Source organism: Amphiura filiformis, chromosome 19 (genome assembly GCF_039555335.1).
Source record: "Amphiura filiformis chromosome 19, Afil_fr2py, whole genome shotgun sequence".
Taxonomy (NCBI): domain Eukaryota; kingdom Metazoa; phylum Echinodermata; class Ophiuroidea; order Amphilepidida; family Amphiuridae; genus Amphiura; species Amphiura filiformis.
Genome location: NC_092646.1, coordinates 40,935,517 through 40,948,752, shown reverse-complemented (window position 1 = coordinate 40,948,752; position 13,236 = coordinate 40,935,517). Strand labels below are relative to the sequence as shown.

The following is a 13,236-nucleotide window of genomic DNA, read 5'->3' as shown; positions in this document are numbered from 1 at the left end:
AGAGGCAGCCGGTGTATGTTTACTTGTAAAGTTCACATAAAGTTTTATTTTAAAACGAAGTGGGAATTCCCCATGATATTCCAAACAGTGATAATTGTTCAAAAGCATTGATGCGCCACATGAAAGAACACACAATAGGGCTATTCCATTTAAAATCCACACTACCCGTGTGGAAGATTTTGGAAAATAATATCTTCCACGGGGGATATGAATTTCAGGCAGTTCTATTTGAATTTCATACACCCTCTGAGAAAAATTATTCAACCTGAATTTTCAACTGAGGGAAGGCGAGTTTCAAATGGAGCTGCTAATATGTTCATTGTGAAAAATATTTCCAAAATCTTCCACAGTGGTAGTGTGGATTTTAAATGGAATAGCCCAAATGAATTGTGGTTAACACTGTGATCATGGCTAAGTAGTTTCGTCGTGATATTATGTTATTGCTCATGATTATCCCATATCTCAAGAACCACAAGCCCAAGTCCTAGCGAACTGTAAGTACAATACCGGGTGCAATATTTTATCTCCTAAACCCAACAAATAATAAGATGACAATATTATTTTTTGCATTTTTCGTATAATTTGATCAAAAAAACTTGACACAAAAAACGTGGGCAAGTGTGAACCTTAATAGAAAAGGACGTAAAAAAGGACATAAAATAGTCATGCGAATATACGAAGGGCATTAAACCCCACATTAAACATAATGGAGGCAAATTTGGAACAGCAAATTAAAGGGATTTCAAACCAAAACAATTTTTCGTAATGTTTGTAGTTCAAACTTAAGCATTAATTTATGTACATAGTTTACAACTTTATATAAACAAATTCATTTATATTGTTTGACTTAAAGTCACTTATATTCCCTGTATAAAGGTGAAGGGCGCGTTATGCATTATATTACGTATCTAAATAAATATAGAAATTCAGTCAAAAAAAAACACGTTAATTCCTTGTGCGAGGAATTCAACCGCAAAATACACATTGAAATAAACAGAATTGATATTACAGGGCATACAAACCTTGACAATATCACAAATAAAGTTGTACAATTATTTCTATTTGAACTTCCTTGTCGTGCTCAGTGAACTTGCACATGTAGAGTGAATAACTGAGATCTAAATCCTGCATTAATTTGTCAGAGGCGAACAACAATCAACATGGCGTATGGTTTGCAATGTTTCCTCATTCTAGTTTGGTTTGGTTTGGGACGTCTGGTCTGGGGTAAGTCATTCCTAAAAATTGTATTATTTGAAATCTTAGATTAGGTTTGGTATTTCACTATGACACCGAACAATTATACTAATCAAGTATATCGATATGTAATAACATGTGAAATAATACAGTCCATGACCTTGATTCGTGCCATTTTTAGGTCTTACTCAGAGGGTTTTACTATTCGCCGTCGATGTGACGTAATAATCGGATTAAATACCATAGCAGTAGATGAATACAATTTTGAATAGATCGCCCTGTACTACAAGCAGATTGCACTAATTACCTGTGCATGTCAGCAAACATAGATTGAATACAATACCGCTCTTTTCAAAGATACTAATCTTATAAAACCGTAACCGTAAAGATTCGCCTAATGTGGCATATGGGCTTCCTTGACATAGCTGTAATTTTAAACACAAACTAATGACTAAAGGTGCCCTCCCGTAAAAGTCCCACCAGCAAATAAGGATTTTAGTTAGGATTTTCAGAGGAGGGAGTTCTCTATTTGTCCCGGCTATTTGTGCATAATAAAGGCAAAGGCAAAGGAACCCATGTGCGCCATTGTTTTATATATGATTACCGGGTATGACCGATCTAGAAGAACCAATGCATGATTATATTAGGGGCTGTGCAATAATTATGAGCCCCGGGGGGTAAAATTTCCAAATGGCTCGCCAAAAATCGCTTGCCCTCCCCTCTCGGCCCGCCAAATATCGCTTGCCCCCCCCCTTCTCGGCCAACCAAAAATTCTTCGCCCTCCCCTTGCACATGCCAAATTTTTGGGATCCCAATTTCCAAATCTTAAATGGTCTATATACATGTTGCGAGTGCAGCAAGCAGGAAAATTTGCATATTTAAGCGTTTCTGTAGCGTTTTCCTAAGCCCTTTTAGCGCGTTTTATTTAAAAGGCGCCCCATTAATGTGTGCAATAAATTTCTCGGCTTGCCAAAAATTGCTTGCCCCCCCATTTTACCCTCCCCTGGGCTCATAATTATTGCACAGCCCCTTTATCCACACCAAAAAGTCGTCATTGAATTGAAAAATAACTTCCTTGTTTAAAAAAAAAGTTTCTGTACAAGTACAAATGTGCAAACTACTTCCAAATAATCATCATAAGTGGTCGTGTAATCAGGTATCAGGTAATGATTGGTCATATCAGGAGCGAAACCTGCGGTTTGTGAGATCCATCAATTTTTGTGATTAATGTGATAAAAGGTTATAAATAATACTGGCCATACCAAGAGGATCCTATGTTGCCTTTGGATGCTGTGGGCTTTTCAATAAACACCAAAACCAATAGGTACCAATCATTTTGATTCAGCCAGTAAGTGCCCAATACTGTATTTGAAATTATTACCAATTATTGAAAGTGAAAGAGTATATATTACAGACTCTGGTTATGTGATTTCACAGAAACAGGTAGCTGTACGAGGGTCAGTCAGTATGTAATGAGAGTTGACCTGTGACCCCATATTATGGACTATTTTAATGGCATTTCTCTAGACGCTGGCGAAATTAATCGGATTAACTACCATTGCAAATAGGTCAAAACAATTTTGAACATATCGCGCTGCACTACAAGCAGGTTGAACTAATCACCTGTGTATGTCTGCAATCATAGATTGAATACAATACTGGTCTTTTGAAATATACTTATCTTACAGGTACAAGTGATCAACATGATATGGTTCAATGCAGAGATACCGCGGTATATTCAAAAATTGTTTTGACCTATTGCTATGGTAGTTAATCCGATTATTACGTAACTTCGCCAGCGTATGATCGCACAAACACTGTACCTTTGTTTATCAAACAACACATGTCACAAATTATATCACACACTTGATTACGTAACGGCATTAGCATAAAATCAATAGTCAAGAATCATTGGTTGAAAATGAGTCGTTTTTGTTAAGGAAAATAAGAGGCTAAAATGAGGTATTATTGTATAATTTTAGATTTTCTCAGGAACTTTTAAGTTCCTGAGAAAATCTAAAATCTTAAAAGTGTTAAGAGTGTTGTCTTTTGGAATGGTAATAGCAAACTGTCAATTCATTAAATCTTCATTGTCGGGCTGTTACGGTTTTAGTTTATTTATAATACATGTATGTGGTCAATGTGTTAATTTTGACAAAAACAGGGGTTTTCTTTCGATCAACATTTTGATATCATGATATTGCCAACAATAGCAAACGTGGAAATTTAAGGGCGTACTACACCCATATATTGGTTTGATTGGTCTAAATAAATATTTTTCATTTATAGCTAGGCGATATATGCACGGATCATGTGAAATAAAAAAAATGAAAAAAAGAAGAAAAAAGTGCTTTTTAACAATTGTAGTAAGTCATTTTAGCCCTATATATATTTTGTTTACTGTATCCTAGTTACTCAGATGCGTGTTTCATAACAAACCATGATTTATTCTATTCAGCATGTTCAAGTAGGGTACATGAATAGAATACATTAAATCCTTTGTTATACTCTCTATAGAAAATCTAGTGGTGCATGCAAAATATATAAACACTTACACAATGGATGTATAGTCATTAGTCAATAATATTATAATGTGTTGTTAGGAGAAGAAAAGGCTATTAGGTCACCGTATGTCAGGTTATAGGTCAATTGGTTCAGGTCAAATTTAAGCATCAATTTTGAATACACATGTGAGAGTTTGTGATATCCCCGGTGATATCATAATGAGGAATAATTTTGATATTCTGTCTTTAACTTTAAGTGCAAGGTGGATATACTAATATACCTTGGGATGTAAATGGTGAGTACAATTTAGAATGCCTAGTTGCGATGGATTTCACAAATAAATATAAAATAGTTACCAAAATCACAAACGTTAAGCTTACGGAAAACTACCCAATATGGTGGTATAGGTGACAAGAAATACAATTTTTTTTAACATTGCTGTAGTATGGTTGTGGTAACCAGTTACCTGTGGCTTAATTAAGTTTCAGTGAAATAATGTCGCAAGTTAAAAATACAAAATATAGCTCAACATTGAAAATAGAAGCATTTTAACCAGTTCCTTTTTGATAGTTGTGGAGCACCAAGTTCATGAAGTCATAAAAGAAATCAGGAACCACTTATTCCCATTTTACATATCAACTTTATTTCCCTAACGTGTTAGCAACACATATCCAAAAATTTTAACGAAATCCGTTGATAGTAAGCTTTCCAAAATGAAGTGAATTTTAATCATCAGTGATGTACCACCTTTTGACTTCTACTTTTAAAAGCATGTAAGCTACGTTGATACCGATGCCACCAATAAAACGAGAAGATTTGCCCCTTCATTTTGCATACCACTTTGTCCATTTTTTTTTGTAATTTCTTCACAAAATGCAAAAAAATGCAAAAAAAAATCAATGGGTGTAGTACCCCCTTAAGGTTTTTCGCCGGTTCTGTTGACTAAATCCCCAAACATTAAAACGGGAGTTTCCCTAGTAATTGAAACCGCAATTAAAATATAACTGTTATTCTACTATTGTTACATTTATACATAAAGTAGTGGTAAAGAGAGAGGTCATCGTTTGAATGAGATATTTATTTGTAATACTTTTCTGCTCATTTTAAGGTTGAGATTATCCATAAAAATTCACACGAATTATTAAATAAAAATTTTCATGGCATTTTGTACTATTTTAAGCCTGTGACATGAAATTGTGCAGTTTTCATCAGGGACCACTTATTCCCATTTTACATATCAACATTATTTCCCTAATGTGTTAGCAACACATATCCATAAATTTTAACGAAATCCGTTGATAGTAAGCTTTCCAAAATGAAGTGAATTAAAACATCAGTGATGTACCACCTTTTGGCTTATACCATTAGAAGCATGTACGCTTCGTTAATACCGATGCCATCAATTGAACGAGAAGATTTGCCCTTCATTTTGCATACCACTTTGTCCAATTTCTTTTCTCATTTCTTCACAAAATGCAAAAAAAAAAATGCAATGGATGTAGTACCCCCTGTAGTACAATCTGTTTCACTGTAGTCTGTTTCCTATACACATCAGTGCAATTGCATTCAATTCGGCTCAGTGGTTACAAAGAAATGAATGGTTATGTAACACATGTCACAATGCAGTTCATTTTAATATACGAGTGGATATTCATATATAGCGTAGTGGTAGATAAAATTAATTTAAGTTTTAACTTCAACACTACACTATAATTCGCTCACCTGGAACGCTTTCACAAGTCCGACTAGCGTCTTCAGCAGATAGTGATATTGTGATGATATATTGCTACAATCGGGATATTCTTCATATGACTACGTCACCAGTGAGGAATATCCCGATTGTAGACAAGATATCATCACAGCATCACCATCTGCTGAAAACGCTAGTCAGACTAGTGAAAACGTTCCAGGTGAGCGAAAAAAAGTGTAGTGTTGAAGTTAAAATTTTAATTCAGTTCATTTTAAGTTTGTCATTTCACTTATTTAACGAGTCATTTGATGTCAATATTCGTTTCTCAAGAAAATCGAGGTATTTTGCATTATTTAGTTGTGCCTAAATTAGGTTTGTTGTGACAATACGTTTACTCAACTTGACACTTGATTGGCGTAACAGAAAAAAAAATTAGGGTAGGTATAATTTATGTAGGTTTGGATTTTTTTTTACTTTATAAGCTATAAATTTTGTTTGATAAAGGCTTTGGAACTTTATTTCTTCTTTTTTTTTTTAATTAAATTTTTTATTATTATTATTAAAAAAATAGGGTCGGGCCTAATTTTAGGGTAGGTCTGGTTACGCCAATCAAACAATTTTGTTTAGGCCTAACTGCACCATATCATCATGTTTATTAGTATGCATTCAAATCGTTTCAAAATAAGATGTAAGCAGCCAGACATGTTATCCTATTATACAATACCGCCATTTTTCTGGGGTACGGGTTGGTAAGAAAATGGTTGACAATATGAAAAAATAAGTTAATGGTACATTATCGCAAGAGGCAGTTCATTGAATTCCAAATAAGTACAACAGGTGCAGCAACTCTATATTAAAGATGGATATTGAACAAGCATGTTAAAAATAGGTCCAGATCCATGGACAATTTGTTTCTCCCTATTTCGAAAATCAGGGACGCATTTTGTCTTTTCCCGTAAATTTGTACTGCATTCATATAACATCTTGTTTTATTTTTGCTTATGTTTTTTGTTCCTCATTAATTAACAAATTTATTTCATTGTTTTCTTTTCTTTTGTATTGTTTTGTTGTTGTCGTTCTATCGTTCATTTAGCACAAACTACAAATGTTACTTTACCGACAACACCAACAACGAAAGGTAATTATAAATAAACCCAATCGCCATTGTAACTTCCGGTTTTTGAGAGCAGTTAAGGACACTTTGACCCCTGACATATCGGGGAAATTGCTGTAATTATTATTAATTTATTTATTATTGTCATAATGTTATCATTAAAAATATGGACATAATTAATTTATACAATAATAATGTTTTTTTGGGTTTGTTTTCATTCTTGTAAAATATTTTAGATTATATTTTGTACACACAAAATTTAATTTTCCCAATAGGTCAGAGGGCAAAGTGTCCCGAAACTGTAAAAATTGTCCCACAATGTATTGCAAACTTCCAAAGCCGATTTGGCTTATTGCTGGTTTGCCCTGCGCACCTTGGTTATACTTGGTGCGCAGGGTATACCCGAATTGTTCCAATTGTCTTCACAGCTTATCACTGCACTTCGTGAGTTTAGACGGGTACTCAAGGGAGAGGTCATTATTACGCCACTGAGATGAGGTTTTTAAGGGGATTGCGACATTTTTGTGAGCAAGAGGGGGGAGGTGAAATTTTAAATAGAGAAATTCCATAAAATAAAGGAGGAACGTGGAATTTTTAAGGAAGCGAAGAGAGGAACGCAAATTTTTTTGTCGAAAAGATTTGAAATCCCTCATTCCCCCTGGCGTAAATAGCGACCGGTCCCTAATTGCCAGATAAATAGGTATACATGTAAATTGTCAGACGCGTATCATATCACAACATTTTAAATTGGACAAATTACGAAACAAGATTTGGTCTATGATCTAAAACCTTCGCTAAAACCACAGAAGGTCTATCAATTCAGTATTTGAAGCGTTGGTAGAATTCTAGAGTGATATAATTCACTCTCTTTCCCGGTATGGTTATTTTTAAAAACGATCATTTATTCCGAAATATATCGTTGCAATATTTGGGTGGTTTTTTTTGGTATTAATTAATTGAAATGAACTCATCTTGAAAAAAAAAGTAACAACCCTTTTGGAAGATGGGCAGTTCTTACACAGTCCTTATTTATGTTCTGCACATTTTGATGCCCTCATATTGTTACCAAAATAATGTTTGATGCCACGTAAAACCATGGTTCCACTAATGACTAATGCACACCGACATCGCCCGGTTAATAATTACATTATACAACCAGAGACACTGAAATGAATACCCGGGATCGATACACGTAAATGTGCTATGCACGATTGATAGTCAGACGATAAATCTTTGGATACCGGGGTACAAAATGATGAATATCACCCGTAAATGATTTCGTATAAAGAAACAAGATTTGGTTCCTTGCACTTGAACATATATGTTCAACGGATATTATCGTCGTTAGCTAGCGTCTTGAAAAAGAACCTTTGCGTCTTGAACTGGAAAAACTGACAGGAATATTCTGATTTTCTGATGTGAGCGATCATTCTCATGGTGCATACAAGCTCACTTACACAAAGAGAAGCCAATTACCGAGCTATTGTCAGTAGCCTTAGTCGGGATGTCCCTCGGCTCATTAATGCGTCTCAAAGGTCGGAACAAAATGGCCATGCGTGGTTGTGGATTCAACCTACCATGACGATTTCTGCCATGAAGATATCGGGGCGATGACACTGTGTAATTTAGCAAGATAAAAAGAAATCACTATCACTACGCAACGTCATATACTACACGATACATTACTCCAACCGATACCAATTAACATATGACATGGGCTTACTCTGCTTGACTGGTTTATCAAAGACCTGCATGTTTGTTTTGATACAAACATTGTTCTTTGTATAGAGGCCTTGCATGTGACGTATCATCCCGTAAATATGGCGGACTACTCAAATACATTCAACAAAAGCATGATTGCAATCTACCGTGACAGTTCGTCTCACACACACAACCCTGCACTACGATCAAATAGGTTGATGACAACATTTGATTGAATGGACTGCACTCCGCCATAACTACGGTGAAGGACACCGGTTCAAATACTTTGTTTGGAGCCAATCGATAAACTCATGCAAGGCCTCTATACAGGAAATGGAATTGTTATAAAACGTATAAAAAAATCAAAGCGTTTTCAATATTATCTATTGGCAAATAGGGTACAGTAACAGAATGTCTAATTTGACGGTATTTCATTTTGCAGGAGTCATAAAACACACTCAACTAATTTTTTTAAACAAACACCACTGTCTTTCAGCAGTTCTTGTGTCCCCTGTGATACCGTAGACTCCATCTACAGGCATATATGCCTCTAAATGAGATTACGCTTTGTTACCTGGAGAGATTTGATCATGTCTTACCTCCTTTTTTCAACCAAATCGACGGTAATAACTCCTGTAGTGAGGGATCAACATTTATATAACCACAAATTGCCTCACTTCTTGGGAACTAAATACCACACAAGGTCATTTTATGTAACTCATTGACCCATAATTTATGTTATATATACTGTCTCTAGCTATAGTGGCATACTTGTGATCTGGTCAACTATTTTGACAGATACGAACCTCAGGAGGGAATTCAATTCGATAAATTCTCTTCAGGTAGTGAAACGTAATGAGTGGTGTTTTTTGATAAAGGGCAGGCACCCTCCACAACAACAAAAAATTGGAGTTTGAGCAAATATCTTACTGATACAGATGGCTGTACAAAAATGTACTATTGTAAGCCCAATATATTGTAATGTTTTTGTTTCATCTATTTCGGTCAAAAACACTCATTTAGAGGCATATAGACTATGCTTGTAGATGGAATTCTACGGTATCATAATATTGTTAAATTGGATGATTTGGCGCAATTACCTATTTGCCAAATAGTAGCTAATAGTATATTAAACAGTGAATGGGGTTTGATCATTGATTTGAACCATTTATATTGGGTCATTTTATGTTTTAGCGAGTCAATGTAGTTACCTCTTCCGTCCTGCTTGATATAAGGTGGTACTACACCCTTTGATAAATTTGTGACTATTTTTGCATTTTGTCAAAAAATAATAACACACTGGTAACAAAAGTTATGTATATTATAGGGCAAGGCATCCAGTTACTACACTGGAATTTCAGTGACTCAAGACAAACTGTACGTTATTTATGATAAGAAAGAGGTACCGCTAGAATGTACCTCATTTCTTAACATATATAATGAACCACTTGTCTTGAATCACTGAAATTTCAGTGAAGTAATTGGATTCCTTGCCCCTATAATATACATAACTTTTGTTAGCAGCTGTTAGCAGTGTCTAGTTATTTTTTGAGAAAAATGCAAAATTAGTCACAAAATTTATCAGGGGGTGTAGTACCACCTTAAAATAATTGCATTATGGATTGCTTTCTGTTTCTGCATTCCGTTGCATCTAACTAATCGAAATAAATATTTTCCCCCAATAAGCTAAAACAGGACTAAAATAGTCCGTCGATATGGACCCACGAGCGCGTAATATGGTCAATGGGACTTCTAGCCTACCAAACATGCTAATTCAAATTTTGAATCTTGTTTTATTGAAATTGAATGTAAATCTAAACAGAATGTTATAGTCGGAGTATTATACAGAGCACACACTTCAATCAATGATTTCATTACAGACATTGACCCTATTTTTAAGAAGTTAACTTCGGATAAAAAGATATTTATATTATGGGCGATTTCAACATCGATTTGCTTAAAGTAGACATCGACAGACCTACCCATGATTACCTTGAACTTCTTTACTCCTATTCATTAATGCCTACTATTTATAAACCAACTAGAATCACAGAATCAACTGCTACAATTATTGATAATATCCTTACAAATAATGACAATATTATCAAATCAACAATTATGGTTACTGACATAAGCGACCACTTTCCAACTACTTTATCGACTAACCTCGAAGTAGAAAATCGAACGTGTAAAGGGAAAGACGTAATTTACAAAAGAAATCACAATAGTAAGAATATTGCTCAATTTAAAACAAGACTATCCAACGTTAAATGGGGTGAAATTCTTGATAATATTGATGCAAATGATGACTATAATAAATTCATTGACACCTTTAATACGATTTACGATGAATGTATTCCGTTAAAGAAATGTACTGGTAATAGAAGAAAAGAACCAATATCGCCATGGATTACGAAGAGATTGTTAAAAAGTATTAATAAAAAGAATATGCTATATAAACAATACATTCAATCTCCAAACGACAAAAAAATTTCAAATATTCAAAACATATAAAAATAAGTTGCAAATGCTTATTCGAAAATCAAAACGCAAATACTTCTTTTTCCAAATTTGAGCATGCTAAAAATAATATGAAGCAAACATGGAAAACAATTAATAATATTATTGGACGAGGAAAGAAACAATCTGCACAGAGCAAATTTAAAGCTGAAGATGGCAGTTCTATTACCAATCCTAAAGAAATATCAAATCAGTTCAATGACTTTTTCGTAAACGTAGGCCCTAAGCTTGCATCAAGTATCCAAAGCACAGGAAAGCAATATTTCGCTTATCTCACTGAGAACAAGACCAGTAGTATGTATATGAAGCCTATTGTTGAATCCGATATTGTAAAAATAATTGATAAATTCGACATAAACAAAGGTGGAGGCCATGACAATATTGGCAATCTAATCATTAAAAAAGTGTGTAAAGAAATTGCTAAACCTCTTAATATGATATTTAATTTGTCTATATCTACTGGGATTGTTCCTGATAAATTAAAAATAGCAAAAGTCATACCATTATACAAAAAAGATGATGCTGAGGCATTCTCAAACTATCGTCCAGTTTCTCTCCTACCGTGTTTTTCAAAAATTCTTGAAAGGTTGGTTTTTAACAGATGTACGGATTACATTGACAATAAGCGAATCCTTAACCCCGAACAATTTCGCTTTCGGTCAAAACATTCCACATTTATGGCTATAGAGCAAATGGTAGACAAAGTTACTGCAGCAGTTGAAAGAAACGAAACGACTATTGGAATATTTTTGGACTTATCAAAAGCCTTTGATACAATCGATCATAACATACTCTTACATAAATTAGAACACTATGGCTTTCGTGGTATTGTGTTAGAATGGTTCAGAAATTATCTAAGTAACAGAAAACAATACGTTTATTATAATTCTTATGAATCAGAATCACACGATATTATATGCGGTGTTCCGCAAGGATCCATACTGGGGCCACTTCTATTTATACTCTATGTCAATGATATAACTAATGCATCTAAAGTACTCGAATTCGTCCTTTTTGCGACGATACCACCATTTTATACTCCCATAAAAACGTAGAACGCCAGACAAACCTTGTTAATGAAGAGTTAAATGAAGTAAGCAATTGGTTTAAAGCTAATAAATTGTCAATTAATGCTACCAAAACAAATTACATGATACTTGGCACACCCAAAATGACATCGATGACTCAAGACCTGCAAATCACACTAGATCACACGACTTTAGAGAGAGTGCATCAAACTAAATTCCTTGGTGTACTAATAGATGAATGTCTCACTTGGAAATGTCACATAGATTGCGTATCTAGAACAATTTCAAGAAATGTTGGTGTCATGAATAAATTGAAACATTTTGTTCCAAGTCGTATTTTATTTACACTTTATTGTACGTTAATATTGCCTTATTTAAATTATGGAGTACTTTTATGGGGAAATACATGTAAAACTTACTTAAATAAAATTGTAAAAATTCAAAAATGGGCTATTAGAACGGTGGCAAACGTTCACTATAGAGACCACACAGCGCCATTGTTTGCTAATTATAACATATTAAAAGTTGAAGATATGTATACACTGGAATTAGGTACATTCATGTACAGGCACTCTATAAATGAGCTGCCCTGTTCATTTGATAATTATTTTACCAAACGTTCTGACATACATAACTACAAGACACGATATGTAAATGACCTAAATCTAACCAAAAATAAGAAAGTCTTTTCTGATCATGCCATACGTACAAGAGGTCCCATTCTTTGGAATTCTTTAGACAAACATCTGAAAGATTCAAAATCTGTTAAACATTTCCGCAATCAATTCAAAACAAAACTGATCTCTATATATAATTAATCTTTTCCGTGAGCACCCCCCCCCCTTCCCTTGTCTTTTGGTTATGTTATGTGATGTTGATTTATTTTGTTAATTTTATTTGATTTCAGGGAAAGGCTAACTTTCAGACCTTTTTGGTCTTCCAGCCTTTTCCTCCATATGTACCGTGTTTATATATTTTTTTATGGAATGTCTTTGATTTTTATGGAAATAAAATATGAATGAATATGAATGAATATGAAACATTGGCAGAATAACAAAACCGCAACTGAAAGTATTGTTATACAATACAAGAAAACACCCGATGTTGATACTGTTGTTACGTTCAACAATCGAGAGGTATGATTTCATATGGAAAGACAAACAATAATGTGATTGTTTTCCACCGGATTGTTGAAAGAAAATTTTACAATAAAATACATATTCTACTATTATTTACAGCTTTAACCCTAATCTTACTAAGATTACCGATTGACCCTTTTGGTATATTCCATAAGCCTTTGCGTTTAGACCCGAGATGTTGTCATTTGACCTACATCGATGTGAATATAATTTAGAGAACATCGTTACTGCGCATTTCAAAGCATTGAAGTGCTCAGTAACGATGTGCGCATCGGCGTGACGATATCATAGGACTACCCGCATGGTTGTTTGATGTGATCAATTTTTAGTTTTTCAAACAAAGCA

General features: G+C 34.3%; 1 protein-coding gene across 1 annotated transcript in view; it reads left to right on the top strand.

The window, feature by feature from the left end:
* Positions 1 to 1,112: 1,112 nt before the first annotated feature.
* The window catches only part of LOC140141306 (uncharacterized), a 39,218-nt gene continuing 27,094 nt past the window's right edge, over positions 1,113 to 13,236 (top strand). The window contains exons 1-2 of the mRNA XM_072163133.1: positions 1,113 to 1,224; positions 6,483 to 6,527. Coding sequence (XP_072019234.1) covers positions 1,161 to 1,224; positions 6,483 to 6,527 — 109 coding nt within the window. The 5' untranslated portion in view covers positions 1,113 to 1,160. The remainder of the gene's footprint in view (positions 1,225 to 6,482; positions 6,528 to 13,236) is intronic.